This window comes from Ruditapes philippinarum, unplaced genomic scaffold (genome assembly GCF_026571515.1).
Source record: "Ruditapes philippinarum isolate M1 unplaced genomic scaffold, ASM2657151v2 ctg2906_1_1_1_1, whole genome shotgun sequence".
Classification (NCBI taxonomy): domain Eukaryota; kingdom Metazoa; phylum Mollusca; class Bivalvia; order Venerida; family Veneridae; genus Ruditapes; species Ruditapes philippinarum.
The window spans coordinates 69,528-85,966 of NW_026857011.1; the positions used below are offsets into that span (position 1 = coordinate 69,528).

The 16,439-nt window shown below is 31.2% G+C and overlaps 1 protein-coding gene across 1 annotated transcript; it reads left to right on the forward strand.

Moving 5' to 3' along the window:
• Positions 1 to 3,036: 3,036 nt before the first annotated feature.
• On the forward strand, positions 3,037 to 12,245 carry LOC132748447 (probable U3 small nucleolar RNA-associated protein 11; the record flags this gene model as incomplete). Its single annotated transcript, XM_060738061.1, is given in 5 exon segments — positions 3,037 to 3,197; positions 8,522 to 8,583; positions 10,580 to 10,682; positions 11,434 to 11,547; positions 12,152 to 12,245. Coding segments are annotated over 5 exon segments (433 nt in total), but the record flags the coding sequence as incomplete, so codon positions are not given.
• Between the last annotated feature and the right edge of the window lie 4,194 nt (positions 12,246 to 16,439).

The window sequence follows — 16,439 nt, forward strand, 5'->3', positions numbered from 1 at the left end:
TTCATACTTAATTTTTCACCTGGAACATGGAAACTTGGATTTATCTTATTGAGGAGGAATGCTGTGAGCAAGAATGATAACTCTTCTCTTTATAATTTTTTATTCATTGCCATTTGTTATTTTTCATACTTTTTGTCCATAGCTTATCTCAAAAAGTGCTAGAGGTATCAACTTGAAACTTCATATATAGATCTCATTGAGGAGGAGTGCAGCACACAAGAATGATAACGCTACCATGCATATTTTTTTTCAGTTATTGCCCTTTGTTATTTTCAGCCATCAGTATTCACATATGTTTCAAATCTTGTGCCATCAGATTTTATTACCAAAAGACCTCTTAAAATTGAATTATTCTGCTCTACTACATATATATTCTTCCAATGAGCATACACATTCGGCGGGGGATGGCCATGTTAACATGGCTCTTGTTATATATAGAAACCACGTAGATCAGTTTAATTTCAACTAATTTTTATCATGTGAGTTGTCTCTTACAGTTGGATAGAGGACGAAAAATATTTGCAATATTAGCGTGTGCCCCTGGAAAAGTTGTTTGTTCTGTAAAACAGTCAAATGATATTGAAGCATTTCTTGGCTTCAAAAAATAATGTTTTTGTTCTTTACAGAGTTTGCTAGAGTGTGCTAGAGTCTATAATAATGTATCTGTGGGTATCAATTATTGCTTCCCAAAATCACGATGCGACAGAAATAAATACATTAAGCCATAAGACGATAATACTTTCAAACTAAGATAAAGCAAAAAATGAGCCGTGTCAAGACAAAACCAACATAATGGGTTTGCGACCAGCATGGATCCAGACCAGCCTGCGCATCCGCGCAGTCTGATCAGGATCCATGCTGTTCGCTATCAGTTTCTCTACTTTTAATAGAGTTGGTAAGCTAACAGCATGGATCCTGATCAGACTGCGCGGATGCGCAGGCTGGTCTGGATCCATGCTGGTCGCAAACCCATTATGTTGGTTTTGTGGTGACGCGGCTCAAATGCATTATGCGTCGTTGTATACATAGATACAATGTACTTCAAACTTTACTTCTAACTATTGCGATACATTGATATGCAATGTGCCAATTTATAGTGGAACATTCAATATGCTAGCTATGTACACAAAAATTAGCATCGATTCTGCATTGATCAAGATGTTATTGCTTGTATTTAAAACATGTAATCGTTATTTTGTTTAGGTAAACTATCAAAGCTGTTATAAATTAATTACTGTCTGAATATTTGCAAGTCGTTCCTGTTGTCAAGGATACGATATACGTTTGTATACATGCAGAATAATAACTTATTTATTTATTTATTTATCATCGTGCACATGTATAGAAATCAACATTCATGAGTGTGATTAAATTAGATATAAAGTATATAGCGAGTCAATTAATAAAGTTAATTGGATTTCATGTACCGAAAGTAAATAATGTATATATGACATAGATAACGATTTGTTGCAAATCTGATGACAAATTGACACGCACAAAATAACCGCGGTAGTTCACACTCTGTACGTAGTATGCTTAAAGATCATATAGCACAATAAAATGAAATATTTGAATTGTAAAATTTTCAGCACGTGCCGAATTTCAATACAACGGGACAGTTTCTCATAAACTAGGGCATAAATGACGGCCTGAAAGAATGTCCGACTCTCCGGCAGCATTTAGTCAGTGATAATATGACCAAATGTCTGGCATGACGAAGACAAATTACTTCTAAAATAATTTTATCGCTCATTTCTTTTGATGATATTTACCCAAAATGTTACCGATGTAATTTACAACCCTCGAAAAATGCAATGGGAAGTTGCAAACAACCTTAGTTAGCATTATCATTATCATCATTATTATTATTATTATTATTATTATTATTATTATTATTATTATTATTATTATTATTATTAATGATAATGTGATGACATCATTTATGTCATGGATGTTTCTGGATCTGGATCTGGATGATACGCAAGATTACCAAGAAGGCAAACTCTACTATAGGATTTCTAAGAAGGAACCTGAAACACTGCCCTGAATCTTGTCGCAGTACATCATTCCTGTCTCTAGTACGCTCTACCCTGGAATACAGTTCGATCGTCAGGGATCTATACCTCCAGAGAGACATTGGCAAGCTTGAGAAAGTCCACAGAAACGCTCAACTAGTTTATCACAGGCCACTACACCACCATAAGGTGGTTGGGGCTGGTGCCAGCCCTGCCTTGCCAAAACTACTTGACGTCCGTCCGAGTAAAAAACGCATATTGAAAGCTAACACTTTTGAGAATTGTGCCACAGAAAACATTATTGAAAACCAGATTATAAATAACTCTAAATGCTTTAAAATTGTAAATTGTGCAGTGTAAAACTTTAAGTTATAATCACGAACAATTGTCGATTGGAATAAATTGAGAGATAGTGTTGCGCAAGCTAAACAGTAGACGGTTTCAAATCAGCCGTATTCCATTTTGATTAACTCCTCTCTCCCGTTGCTTAATTTTATGCTGAAAGGATCTGCAACTTATATGGGTACTCCATTTCAGGTCGACTGATATGGAAAGTCCTAGATATGGGTTCTCTGGTACTTGTTGAAGGATGTGGTTGTCCAACTGGTAAAATCTAGACGATTTCTGGTTGATGCTCATCATGTAGCATTTCTTCGAGTTTAAAGCGCATTCCCTGTTTCAAGCTGGCAGAGGTCTTATTTTTCGGTACAGAAGGCAGTCTCATCAACAAATAAACGTACTGTCATGTACTTATTTCTTAAATTCCTATTAAACTTACATCGCTGTAGCATACTCCCGCCAGTTCAGTCTTTAGTCCCAACCACCACCCCATTACCCCGAGATTACAATACAGCAGTAGATCAGTAGATCTTGAATTATAGTATAACTACTTTTGTAGTTAATGTCTAAGCTAGCTGAGTATAGCTAGCTGAGTATAGCAGTTAAAAGAAAATAACATGCAAGCGTTCTCCAGTAAAACAATTTCATTTCATTTACTTGCTTTGAGTTGATTTACACACTTGTCGGTATTTCATTCTCAAATTGAGTACTCTCTACAAAGGAGAATTTTACACACACGTGAATTTTGTTTTTCTAATTTGTACATTTTACAAAATCTTGAAAATGTCATCCTGGAAAAATGCCAGCAAGGCTGGTGCTCGTTCTTACAAAGAGAGAAGTCAGGTAAAATAGTGATAAAATGTTAAATTGAACAAAAATTAAGTAAAGAAATACCATTCTATCTATCTATCTATCTATCTCTGGATACTGCCAACCCCTCTTACGAGTGTTAAAGGCAGGTATACATTGTATGCTAGCTGAAGGCTAGTTCTGGCTTCCAAAACTTTATAAGCCGCTTTTTAACATTTTTGTTTTTCATCAGATGCGGCATTAAAGTTTTGGATTAGACCCGTTACGAAACCTAACCAGAATAACATAAGTTGATTTATTCTTGTTTTTCACTTGCAAATACAATTGACCCGATCAATTCTTGTGCATTTTACGGTAAAACAATTATTTAAATATCGTTCTATACCAATTCAAGTAATAAAATATTAATACCGTCATTAAAATTGCCTATTTAACTGTAAAACATCAATTTTCGCCGACTACAGTCGGCCATGACATTCAAGTGCCACGCGAGACCTCGTATGACGTCATTCGCGGGAACAGATTTGAATAGAGTTGTGTACTATATTTAGAACATTTTGTTGACATGATTTCGATATTTTTATTCAAGATAATGTTTTTATTTATTTTCATAAATTTATTAGTATTTTAATATGATTTTATTGAATATAACAGTCAGTAAATAACCTTTTTCAACATCTTAAAAAAAAGTAATCTATAAAAATATTGGAGGCACATGGGTTCATAAAGGTCAATCTCGTAATCACGTGGTCAAACATTTTGGCAAGATGGCGGCCAAGTGCCGAAATTTTTACCTGTCGGAAACTATTAGGTAGTTTATGTTCCTAATAAGATTTTTATTTGTCCATCCTTAGCTTATCAACAGATTATATATCGTTTTATCAAGGTATGCTTCACTTTACTTCGTGGCATGTTCGATAAATAAATACGAGCGTGTCAGATTCCTGGCACGATTATTGGTGGACTTTCCCTACGGGGTTATCTTCAGCGTTCACGTCATGTCATATATATAAACGGGTACGCTGAAGACCTTAAGCTAGCTGAAGGCGGACCTAGTCCAATAGATTAGACGTTACAGGCTTGTTATAGTTTTATGTTGGTCAAGCCTGACGTCTAATAGTTATTGCTCATAAACGCGTAGCATTTTGAAAAATTAAAAAAATGTCTGTTGACTTGCCTTTCAAGCTTTATGCAAAAGCTTATATTCTGTTCTTTAAATTGCCTGGTCTATCATTAACAAAAACTTTCAAACAATGTACTTATTAATTAAAAATAAAATATAAATATCAGTCTATTTTGCTCATCGGCCATACTGGTTAAGTAAGGCGTTTTACAGATTGATTCCAATTTTTGAACGGAAAAATATATTCGAACACACTGACGGTGCATGGGAAATTATTTCGTTGAAAAAATATTCCGTTAGAAACTTCTGGACTCATTTAAACGCTTGCATTTGAATTAGCCAATCAGATTTCGCGCACTGTATGGCGGCCATTTGTATATCGGCTGTACAAGGAATTTAATTAAATGAGAGGATTTAATCATGACTTTTCGGATGTGACAGTTCAATAATTTTATTAAAAGGTATTCATTTTTTAGTTTTGTTCATAAATAGGTCAAAATTAATGTAAATACACGCTGTTTTAATTGTTTAAATTCATTAGATTTAAATCGATGTCTAATGTCAATTTTTTTGCTACACGATTTTGCAAAGATCTGTTAAGACCTAACGTAACATGGAAAATGAAAAATGTAAAATATCAGATTAATGAATGATAAATATGAAATATGTTACGTATAGGTCTTATAATTAGGACTAAAGGCGGACCCAGCTGAAGGGGAGTTAGTCCAACTTGTCAATCTCAACTTTTTTTTAAGGAGGAATTTTTTTAATGGGTGTCTTTTTCCAAGTCGACCACGAACTGCATTTTTCTACACGGACACTGCCCAATTAGAAGTTGTTGGTAGAGATGACTACAACTATCTATAAGAAGTTCTGTAATCCATATAGTCCTATAAATATGACGTCGCTTTGAGATATTTTTGCTTCTGGGCAAGGCAACGTCATATCGAAATTGCTCAAAAACCCATAGCATGTTCCGCCAGAAAATCGGGCGGAACGAAAAACAATGAAGACAGCGTGTATTTACATAAGTTTTGACCTATTTATGAACAAAACTAAAAAATAAATACCTTTTGTCAAAATAATTAAACTGTCACATCCGAAAAATCATGATTAAATCCTCTCATGTATTTCAATTCTTTTTACAGCCCATAAACAAATGGCGGCCATAAAGTGCGCGAAATCTGATTGGCTAATTAAAATGCAAGCGTTTAACTGAGTCAGAACAAGCTAACGGAATATTTTTTTAACGAAATAATTGCCCATGCACCGTCAGTGTGTTCGAATATATTTTTCCGTTCAAAAATTTGGAATCAATCTGTAAAGCACCTTGCTTAACCAGTATGGCTGATAGACAAAAATAGATTGATGTTTATATTTTATTTTAAATTGATAAGTACATTGTTTGAGACTTTTTGTGTATGATTGAGCATGAAATTGAAAGAAAAGAAGATAAGCTTTTGAATAAAGCTTGAAAGGCAAGACAATAGACATTTTTTGAATTTTTTATGATGCTATGCGTTTTTGAGCAATAACTATTAGACGTCAGGCTTGACCGACATAAACTATAACAAGCCTGTAACATCTAATATATTGGACTATAATCCATAATGATTATCAATATTATATCATATTTACGTCAGTTTTAATGATGAATGATATTGAAATAGCCTTTTATACAGTTATAATTATTTCTATCGTAAATTGTAACAGTGATAACGAGTGATTAACAACAACAATAAATCGGCAAATTTATAGGGGATATTGATAATCAAACACAAATATACGTTTGTCGTATTTTAATCATCAGTTAGCTTGCTTTTTTATCATGTGCAGCATTCGTATCATTCATAGTCTTCCCTGATAATTTAATGTATTTTAAACGAAGCAACAAAGTCCCAAGACTTCATTTTTAGCTCGACTATACGAAGTATATGGAGAGCTGTCCTACTCGCCCCGGCGTCCGCGTCCAGATTTCAGATTAAAGTTTTGGTGCAGTAAAATATTTTTCACTATAACTTTGTCATTTCTTAAGGTATCAACTTCAAACTTCAAATATATGTTCCTTATCATCAACCACATCACATGTGACAAGGTTCATAACTCTAGCACCAATATTTTCAGATATATCTCCCCCTGAACTTAGAATTTTCCTTAAAAAATACTATTTTTTACTGTTACTTCTTTATTTCTTAAGTGATTTACCTCATACTTCAAATATGTACCTTATCATCATCCCCATCTTATGTGACAAGGTTCATAACTCAAGCACCAATATTTTCAGATTCATCTCCCCTTGAACTTAGAATTTTCCTTAAAAAATATTATTTTTTACTGTGACTTATTTATTTCTAAAGGGATCAACTTCCCCTTGATCTTGGAATTTATGTTTACAAATGTTATTTTTTTACTATAACTTAATACATAATTATACATAATTGATTTTTCGTTCATAGTTTTGTCCTCCTTACTTCGTCCGGTATTTTATTAGTCCAGCTTCGCTGTCTACTGTGACAGCTCTTGTTTCAATAAAGAACTGAATGCACATTATCCCACTTAATTTCTCACTCAATAGTAATCATGTTTTAAATCCATCATAACTGTTGCAAATGTAAAGATTACCCCGCTAAATTTCTGGTCTCCTGTCTCTACACCGGCAAATATTGGAGATCGAGAATCAGCTACACATTTTTTTTCATGGTCGTTCTCAGTTCTAAAGCAGTCATTTCCATATTTATTTCATTTAAAGTTATTGCGGAATTGTTTGTTTTACGATAATATCATTACATGTCCGCCAAAGTAACATTTTACGATGCAAATTTTAAAAAATCACTGGTATGCATTCAGAGAGCTGTCATTGAATAATTTTTTATTGAAATAAGTAAAAAAATGTTTATTCTAATAATTTTTTTAAGAACTGAAAGAGCTTTGTTTTCTAATTTTAACCGTTTAAATCGATTCAAACTAGCATCAGTGTTGCTGATAAATTTTTCATGCGTAAAAAAAAACAGTTAAAATTAAGCTTAATGGTTTGACAGTAGGAAAAAAAAGTTTGTTAAATGGGTCAAACCATTCATGCTTAATTAAGTAGGATAAATTTAAGGGAAGTAACAGAGAAAGGTAAGGATATAGAATACTTGTTTCTGGAAAAGTAAACAACATATTGGCAATATTTTTATAATATGTATCCAGTAGATCATGAATAATGAAAATATTAATCAAGTGAAAACATAGACAAACTCAAAGCACGGTTTACCTTCTCCAAAAAGTCTCCTCCGATTGCAGCATATTTACAATATCTCTGATTTCATTGGTGCATTACGTTACCGAAATCAACTTTATTTAGGGAACTTTACCGATAGAGTTACATGTATATATTGAAATGGAGATGAAGCTATGATGTCATACACTTACATGTTAATTCTGTATCAGGAATTTATAATCCCTCAAGTTCACATTTTGTGAGATTTTCGGAGACCATGTTTGACAGTTAATTGACACCAGGAAATTAACCATGGTATCATAAATTTGTTACGGTAATCAAAAGAAGTGAAAAGAATTTGCAAAGAATGTGAAACAAAAAGCAATAAAGATTAAGAAGATATACATTATTCTCGGTAATGGCTGAAACTGAAAACAAATTTGGTTAACTTTTTAAATACATAAATGTAAAACTATATGGTAGAAATTGATCAAATTGAAGGGCAAATGAATCTTGTGCAATAGATTGTGTGTCTCGTCGAGCAAAGTTTCTATTTTTAGAGCTTCTTAACCCTGTGTAATTTAAATCTGAGCTTTACGGAAATAAACTCATCAAAACTAGCCAAGATAAACATCTTGCTTGGTTTTTCATTATTGGGCATAAATAACTTAACTTTCATTTAAAATCCACCAAAAATATTAAATACACATGTAGGTCATACATAGAAAAGGAGTGTAAATTGGGTACAAACACATCATCGTTGGGTAAGGAACCAATGGAGCGTTCTTTTCTCCAAGTCAAGATTTTCCATTCATCAAAGTGAACATGGATTTTGACAGAAATATTTAAAAAATTTACGTAATCCAAGCACTGAGAATAGTCAAGCATGCTGTCCTAGGCTACTTACAGCTCTTACAGTATTCACAACTTCAGATTCACAAAACTATTTGCTATTGTAATAGATTATTAGCAGAATATTGCATGTTTTAACAATTTTTTATAACTTAGGTTTTTCATAAATTTTTAATTCAGCCAGCAAGTCGATCTCACCTTGGTGCTTTGGAAAAGAAAAAAGATTACAAGCAAAGAGCTGAGTATGTTATTTGATACAAACTGAAAATTGAAAAAAAAATCTTTTTCCATATCTATTTTGAGGTTTTTGAATGTGAACTTTGAGTTAATTTTTGTTCAAGTTAATTCTGTTTTATCGAAATATTCTTTACTACAATATTCTGCCGACGATGTGTTTGACTTTAGATATAAGAAAAAATTGGAGTGGGTTCCTGCTAGGTAGTGAGACTTGTTTTATATGTTTTATGTAATTGTTTAAATATGTCAAGTGTATAGTGGTCTTTTGGTATAATTTGGGTGGGTTCTAGTTGCCAGTTATGTTATCTCTTTGTGGATAGATTTTTATGTGTATGGATTTTTTTTATTTTGGTACATAGATATTGTTTGCATATGTCACTGTTACACAGCTTGACAACTTCCTTCGATAGTAAGTTGAGAAAAGCTTTGTAAATCTGTGTTATTATTTTATTTTATCAGAGATTGTAAATCTGTGTTATAATACTATGATGTTATTATTTTATTTTATCACAGATTGTAAATCTGTGTTATAATACTATGATGTTATTATTTTATTTTATCAGAGATTGTAAATCTGTGTTATATAATACTATGATGTTATTATTTTATTTTATTTTATCAGAGATTGTAAATATGTGTTATATAATACTATGATGTTATTATTTTATTTTATCAGAGATTGTAAATCTGTGTTATACTACTATGATGTTATTATTTTATTTTATCAGAGATTGTAAATCTGTGTTATAATACTATGATGTTATTATTTTATTTTATTTTATCAGAGATTGTAAATATGTGTTATATACTACTATGATGTTATTATTTTATTTTATCAGAGATTGTAAATCTGTGTTATAATACTATGTTGCTATTATTTTATTTTATCAGAGATTGTAAATCTGTGTTATACTACTATGATGTTATTATTTTATTTTATCAGAGATTGTAAATCTGTGTTATAATACTATGATGTTATTATTTTATTTTATCAGAGATTGTAAATCTGTGTTATAGTACTATGATGTTATTATTTTATTTTATCAGAGATTGTAAATCTGTGTTATATAATACTATGATGTTTATATTTTATTTTATTTTATCAGAGATTGTAAATATGTGTTATATAATACTAATGATGTTATTATTTTATTTATCAGAGATTGTAAATCTGTGTTATACTACTATGATGTTATTATTTTATTTTATCAGAGATTGTAAATCTGTGTTATAATACTATGATGTTATTATTTTATTTTATTTTATCAGAGATTGTAAATATGTGTTATATACTACTATGATGTTATTATTTTATTTTATCAGAGATTGTAAATCTGTGTTATAATACTATGATGCTATTATTTTATTTTATCAGAGATTGTAAATCTGTGTTATAATACTATGATGCTATTATTTTATTTTATCAGAGATTGTAAATATGTGTTATAATACTATGATGTTATTATTTTATTTTATCACAGATTGTAAATCTGTGTTATAATACTATGATGTTATTTTTTTATTTTATAACAGATTGTAAATCTGTGTTATAATACTATGATGTTCTTATTTTATTTTATCAGAGATTGTAAATCTGTGTTATAATACTATGATGTTATTATTTTATTTTATCAGAGATTGTAAATATGTGTTATATACTACTATGATGTTATTATTTTATTTTATCAGAGATTGTAAATCTGTGATATAATACTATGATGTAATTATTTTATTTTATCAGAGATTGTAAATCTGTGTTATAATACTATGATGTTATTATTTTATTTTATCAGAGATTGTAAATCTGTGTTATAATACTATGATGTTATTATTTTATTTTATCAGAGATTGTAAATCTGTGTTATAGTACTATGATGTTATTATTCTATTTTATCAGAGATTGTAAATCTGTGTTATAATACTATGGTGTTATTATTTTATTTTATCAGAGATTGTAAATCTGTGTTATAATACTATGATGTTATTGTTTTATTTTATCAGAGATCATCAGAGGAAACAAAATACACTAAAAGCTTTGACACAAAAAGCTCTAGCAAGGAATCCAGATGAGTTCTACTTTAATATGGTTAAAACTAAAAAGAGGGTAAGTTGTGCCCATTACTCTTGTAATTTATTTTTACCGCAGTCAGTGACTGAGCCAAAAGTTAGCATGTTACCTTAAACTTTACCAAAATTCAATACTTTGACCTGATGGTCAAGGTCTTTAAAAGCTAAAGGCCAGGGTCATTTCAACCTTTTAAAATGTCTTGTCCAAAAGGTTGTTTTGTTCACGTATGAAAACAATTAATTGATTAGTTAAAGTGAATATATCCAAATAATTAAGAAGTATCTCATTTATGCCAGGCTAAAGCTTCTTTATATAATATCTCCTTACTGTACATTTATCTTCAATTTTAGTCAAATAAGCATAGAACCAGAGCGTGTTGTTGATTATCCATGGCCTGTACATATCATAACATCTATAGAATAGTGCTAAAATCAAATAAATGGTGTACAGTTGTAAAAATGATTACTTTTGTATACAGTGTTTGCTCATTTCATTCTCTATTAACAATGAATACCAGGTGAAGTGAGGTATCAAGAGGGAATAATATTTAATCTAAAATTAAAGTTCTGTACATTATTATTAAATTAGTTTAGATAAAATAGATAAATAAATTAAATTCAGGAAAGCTTGTAATTATTTCCATGTTAAAAAACTGTTGAAAAGAAAAGCAGAATCCTTTGATATCAATTTTAACTGCTAACATTAACTGATTATTTACATTTGTATTTGCTACTTTGATTACATCATAGTAATACCTTATTGTTAAATAATTAATGCTTTCATAAAGGATGGGATACATCAGCTTAAGAAAACAACAGAGGTTTACACACCTGACCAGAAAAAACTCATGTTTTCTCAAGATCAAAGATATGTGAACATGAAAAGATCCTCTGAATTAAAGGTACTTTGTTTTGATTTACTTATGTTTGCCAAAAATGTTCTCTTCTTGATAAATTAAGGCCTCCAAGTTCTTATTATATAATAAAAAAAAATTCTTATTTTCTAAAGACTCGATATTTCTTGCCTGTAATTTGTAATAAATGGAAATGTCTAAAAATAGAGCTTTACTGGAGTATAGTTCTAAGCTGTTAAATGTTTTATTTGATACAAATGATTGTATATTATGCAGGTAGATATACATGTATGAAACTTAAAAGCATGTGTAATGATTAGTAAATTATATGTAAACAAATTGAGTCAACAAATTGAACTTAACTGGACAACATAAAAGACATAGAAATGTTAGGTAAAAGTAAATGGGCAAATGAATTTGAAGTTTTATGTACAAACTTAACAAAGTCATTGAAATTCACAGACAAACTGTCATGAAATATTATTTCAATATTTTTTTCTATTTTTACTGTGATATCTATTGAATATAAAAATCTTTATCGGTCTACCCTGCTTAAATAACATGTACATTGTATTGAATAAATATAGATTGAAGAAAAATAATCATTTTAAGACAATATGATTATACATGTATTATACTTTTTGTTCATTAGAAAATAGAGCGGTTGAAGTCATCATTACATATGGTAGACAACACTGAAGAGCCACAGAATAAACATACAGTATTTGTAGAGTCAAAGAAAGAAGGTAATGCTATACATAAAGAGTGAAGGTTATAGTAAAGGCTATGCAGATTAACTCTCTAATAACATTATAAATACTGAAAAAAAGGATATGAGGAGTGGTTGATAAGCTGTCTGCCTCTCAACACAAGGAGTTGGTTTAAGCCCAGCACTTGTCACCAAAATATTGCTCATATGACAACAGGGCTCAAGGTTATAAAACTTCTTTCTGAGATATGTCTTGGAACTCTTGATCTTCATTGGTCAGTGCACTTTTATTTTGTGCCAGATTCAGTCCAATCAAATACCTAAGATCCGAATTTTAGCTTGGAGAATTATTTTACATGTACATTGTATAACGTTCGACCCAGACTGGTTAGTTTCAGGTTGAAAATTTGAAATTGATTATCTAGCTTTTGTTTAACTTATCTAAATTTATATATGAGTAGTATATAATATGACGGTTCCGGGACACTTTGAAGCCTAAAAAAGTGTTTATCTATCAAACCAAAGGGTAAGACAGCTCGACATGGCTTACCCATCAACCCAAAAAGTAAGACAGCTCGACATAAACCCCATTTATTGATTTAAGAACACCCTCAGGCCAAAAACCCCCCGGAACCATCATATTATATACTACTCATAAATAGAATACTGTAAGACAGTCTAAAAGGCTCTTGTAAGGGAACCAACGAAGGCGGGAACCGACGAAGGCTCTTGTACTTTTTTATAATTTAAATATATAAATGAGTTTACAAAAACAAATATATTGTTTAAAAGAACGAACATACACTGATAATGTAAATCCTCAATATGTTACAACAAAAAACGGAAGATTAATGATAAAAGCCGTGTGTGCTTCATGCGGTAAATTGAAATCTAAGTTTGTAAAACAAGGCGGTTAATTATAGGTAAAAAAAAATGTTTATCCTTTTCCATACCTTAGGAACCAACTTTTAATTAGTTGCAGCCTATAAATCAATATGTTATTATCGTTCCGTATCACGTGGACAGTTTTTCCGCTAATAGTCTAAAGATCAATAGTGAAACGTCATCCAATGTCCAGAACATTCGCCTAGTGTAAAAATCAGTAGGTGATAAATGCGTTGTCATTATTTCATCAGCGAGGAATACAGAGTGATTAGACAGAATGTAAGTTGTTTTACCATTTTTCTCTAACAAATATAGTAAATGAATTATTTATTCTTTTATCTAAGAAGTTCTTTCGTTAATCATTAAATTTTGTTTTTATTTTAGGGCTGAACAATTTGCCATAGAAGTTTGCAAATATATAAAAATCTCTGGAGGAATTTCTTTCTCGTAAAACGGAGAACGGAGAAGTAATTACGCAGGATGAATACAATAAAATGTGTATTTATAAAAACACAATTGGGTACATTTCTAACATTCATAATTTTATGAAAGATCATCATCAAAAAACAGTTACAGAAGATGAAATGGATTCGTTGAATAATAAACAAAAAGACTTTATCAGTACAGAGGAATTCAAAAATATTAACGATTTGGGATTGAAATCATTGCAGCAGGTTCCAGATGTGCAACAAAATAATAAAACAACAGCAAACAAATCATACAATCAAGTTAAAAATGAGGTACAAAAATCATATTCAAAAGATCGGAACTTAGCTGGAGAGGTTACTTTGGAGCTTGAAAACACCGACAGCTGTTTTAAAACTTTAAAAACACTAGACAGGCATACGCAGAGTGCTGGAAGAACAAAGTTGTTATATAACATTCAAAAAGGAGAAGTTTTAAAAAAAATCAAGGATTTTGAAAAAGGTGGATTTTTAGCTCGACTATTCGATAAGAATAAGTAGAGCTATTGCAGTCACCCGAGCGTCGGCGTCGGCGTAACCACTTATGTTAAAGTTTTTGTAATAGTTCAAATATTTTCGAAGTCCATAGACATATGGCTTTGAAACTTTGCACACTTGTTCACCATCATGACCCCAACCTGTAGACAGGAGGAGGTAACTCTATCAAGCATTTTGACAAAATTATGCCCCTTTTTCGACTTAGAATTTACGTTAAAGTTTTTGTAATAGTTCAAATATTTTCAAAGTCCATTGACATATGGCTTTGAAACTTTGCACACTTGTTCAACATCATGACCCCAACCTGTAAACAGGAGGAGGTAACTCTATCAAGCATTTTGACAAAATTATGCCCCTTTTTCGACTTAGAATTTACGTTAAAGTTTTTGTAATAGTTCAAATATTTTCAAAGTCCATTGACATATGGCTTTGAAACTTTGCACACTTGTTCACCATCATGACCCCAACCTGTAGACAGGAGGAGGTAACTCTATCAAGCATTTTGACAAAATTATGCCCCTTTTTCGACTTAGAATTTACGTTAAAGTTTTTGTAATAGTTCAAATATTTTCAAAGTCCATTGACATATGGCTTTGAAACTTTGCACACTTGTTCACCATCATGACCCCAACCTGTAAACAGGAGGAGGTAACTCTATCAAGCATTTTGACAAAATTAAGCCCCTTTTTCGACTTAGAATTTACGTTAAAGTTTTTGTAATAGTTCAAATATTTTCAAAGTCCATTGACATATGGCTTTGAAACTTTGCACACTTGTTCACCATCATGACCCCAACCTGTAAACAGGAGGAGGTGACTCTATCAAGCATTTTTTTACTATCAAGCACTAAGAATAGTCGAGCGTTGCTGTCCTACCGACAGCTCTTGTTTAATAAAATTAAAGAAAATGGTATACCATTTAAAATTTCACACTGTAACTTTTTAATTAAATTGTACAAGTTTTCACTCAATCATTCTAATATAATTCATTGTTCATTGTCATTGCATTTTCTACAAAAGCATTGGAGTGTTATTCCACGGATATTTGATGAATTGAAATGGTAATTGAATATCCGTGGAATAAGAGTCAATGAAGCGCAAAACGACGAGTGTCGGCACACTCTTGGCTGATTTTACCATTCGCTGTGTTGAATATTGGATAGCTTGTAAGGGAACTGACGAAGGCTCTTGTATTGGAAAACTTTTGTAGAGTCAATGAAGCGCAAACCGGCGAGTGTCGGCAAACGCTTGACTTTTTTTAAACATTATTTATTAGTGAAATAGTTTATTATTGTTTGTTCATTTTCTTTTTGATTATTGATGTTTAAATGTTTGTATAATATATCATATAAAGACACTTTCTGTTGTAATAAATGTATGAAATATAAACAATAATAACCACACAACACACTTGTTTTATCTTGATACTGTATGTTGTTATAATTCAAACCTGGAATGTAACTGATTACCTCTTTTGTGGAGGAAGTCCGAAAGGGTCGAAGTAATTATTTCTGTAATAACACACCCAATGTGTACCCGGTCCAATAAAGTCATCTAAATTTATTATCCCACATTCTTTACTATTAGAAGGTAAATTATTTCTACTGAAGACGCCTTGAAAGTTTTGAATACCAAGTTGTTTTACCCATTGTTCTATTTCAAAGTTAGATAATGGTTTGTTCAGGAATTTTTTTTTTTTTTTTTTACCCTGGGAATTCGTCTATATGGAACTCGTTGTGCATCAACCTGTAAACCCTTGCCACTTAATAATGATGTAATTAAAGGTATTCCTAGAGATGCTGCTAACATACCAAGGAAACCACCATCTTGCCGTTGCTTGTTATTTAACTTAATTACCCCGTCATTCATTAATTGTTTTCTTTGCTGGGGTGTAATAAATGGTAATATTTTATTTCTTTTATTTCTTGCTACAGATACCATACCGTTTCCAAGTATTTTACTTACACCAGTACTAGCCAAACCACTTAATGCTCCAACACCTAAAGGGGCTAATATTTTTGGAGCCAATTTTGTAATAAACGGAATTAAAGTGTTAAGAAAACCGCCTTGACTGCGCATTTGTTCCCGTGATATCTTAATTTCTAAGCCAGATTTATTCTGTTTAGCCCTATCAATTTTATTTATTTGTGTCTGTGTTAAAAGTATTGGAAAGTACCATTTAAATCTTCATACTTCAATCTTAAAGTATAAGGGCATTTATCTCTATATGATTTTCGCAAGTTTGTGCTTTTGTCCTTCTGATAAATTTATTTTATATTCAACGTAAGACATTTATATAATTTATATAATTATTTTTTTTACCAAAGACGTCTGTCTTAAACAAAAACAATTTCATTTCCAATAGTATTTAATTGAACTGTTTCT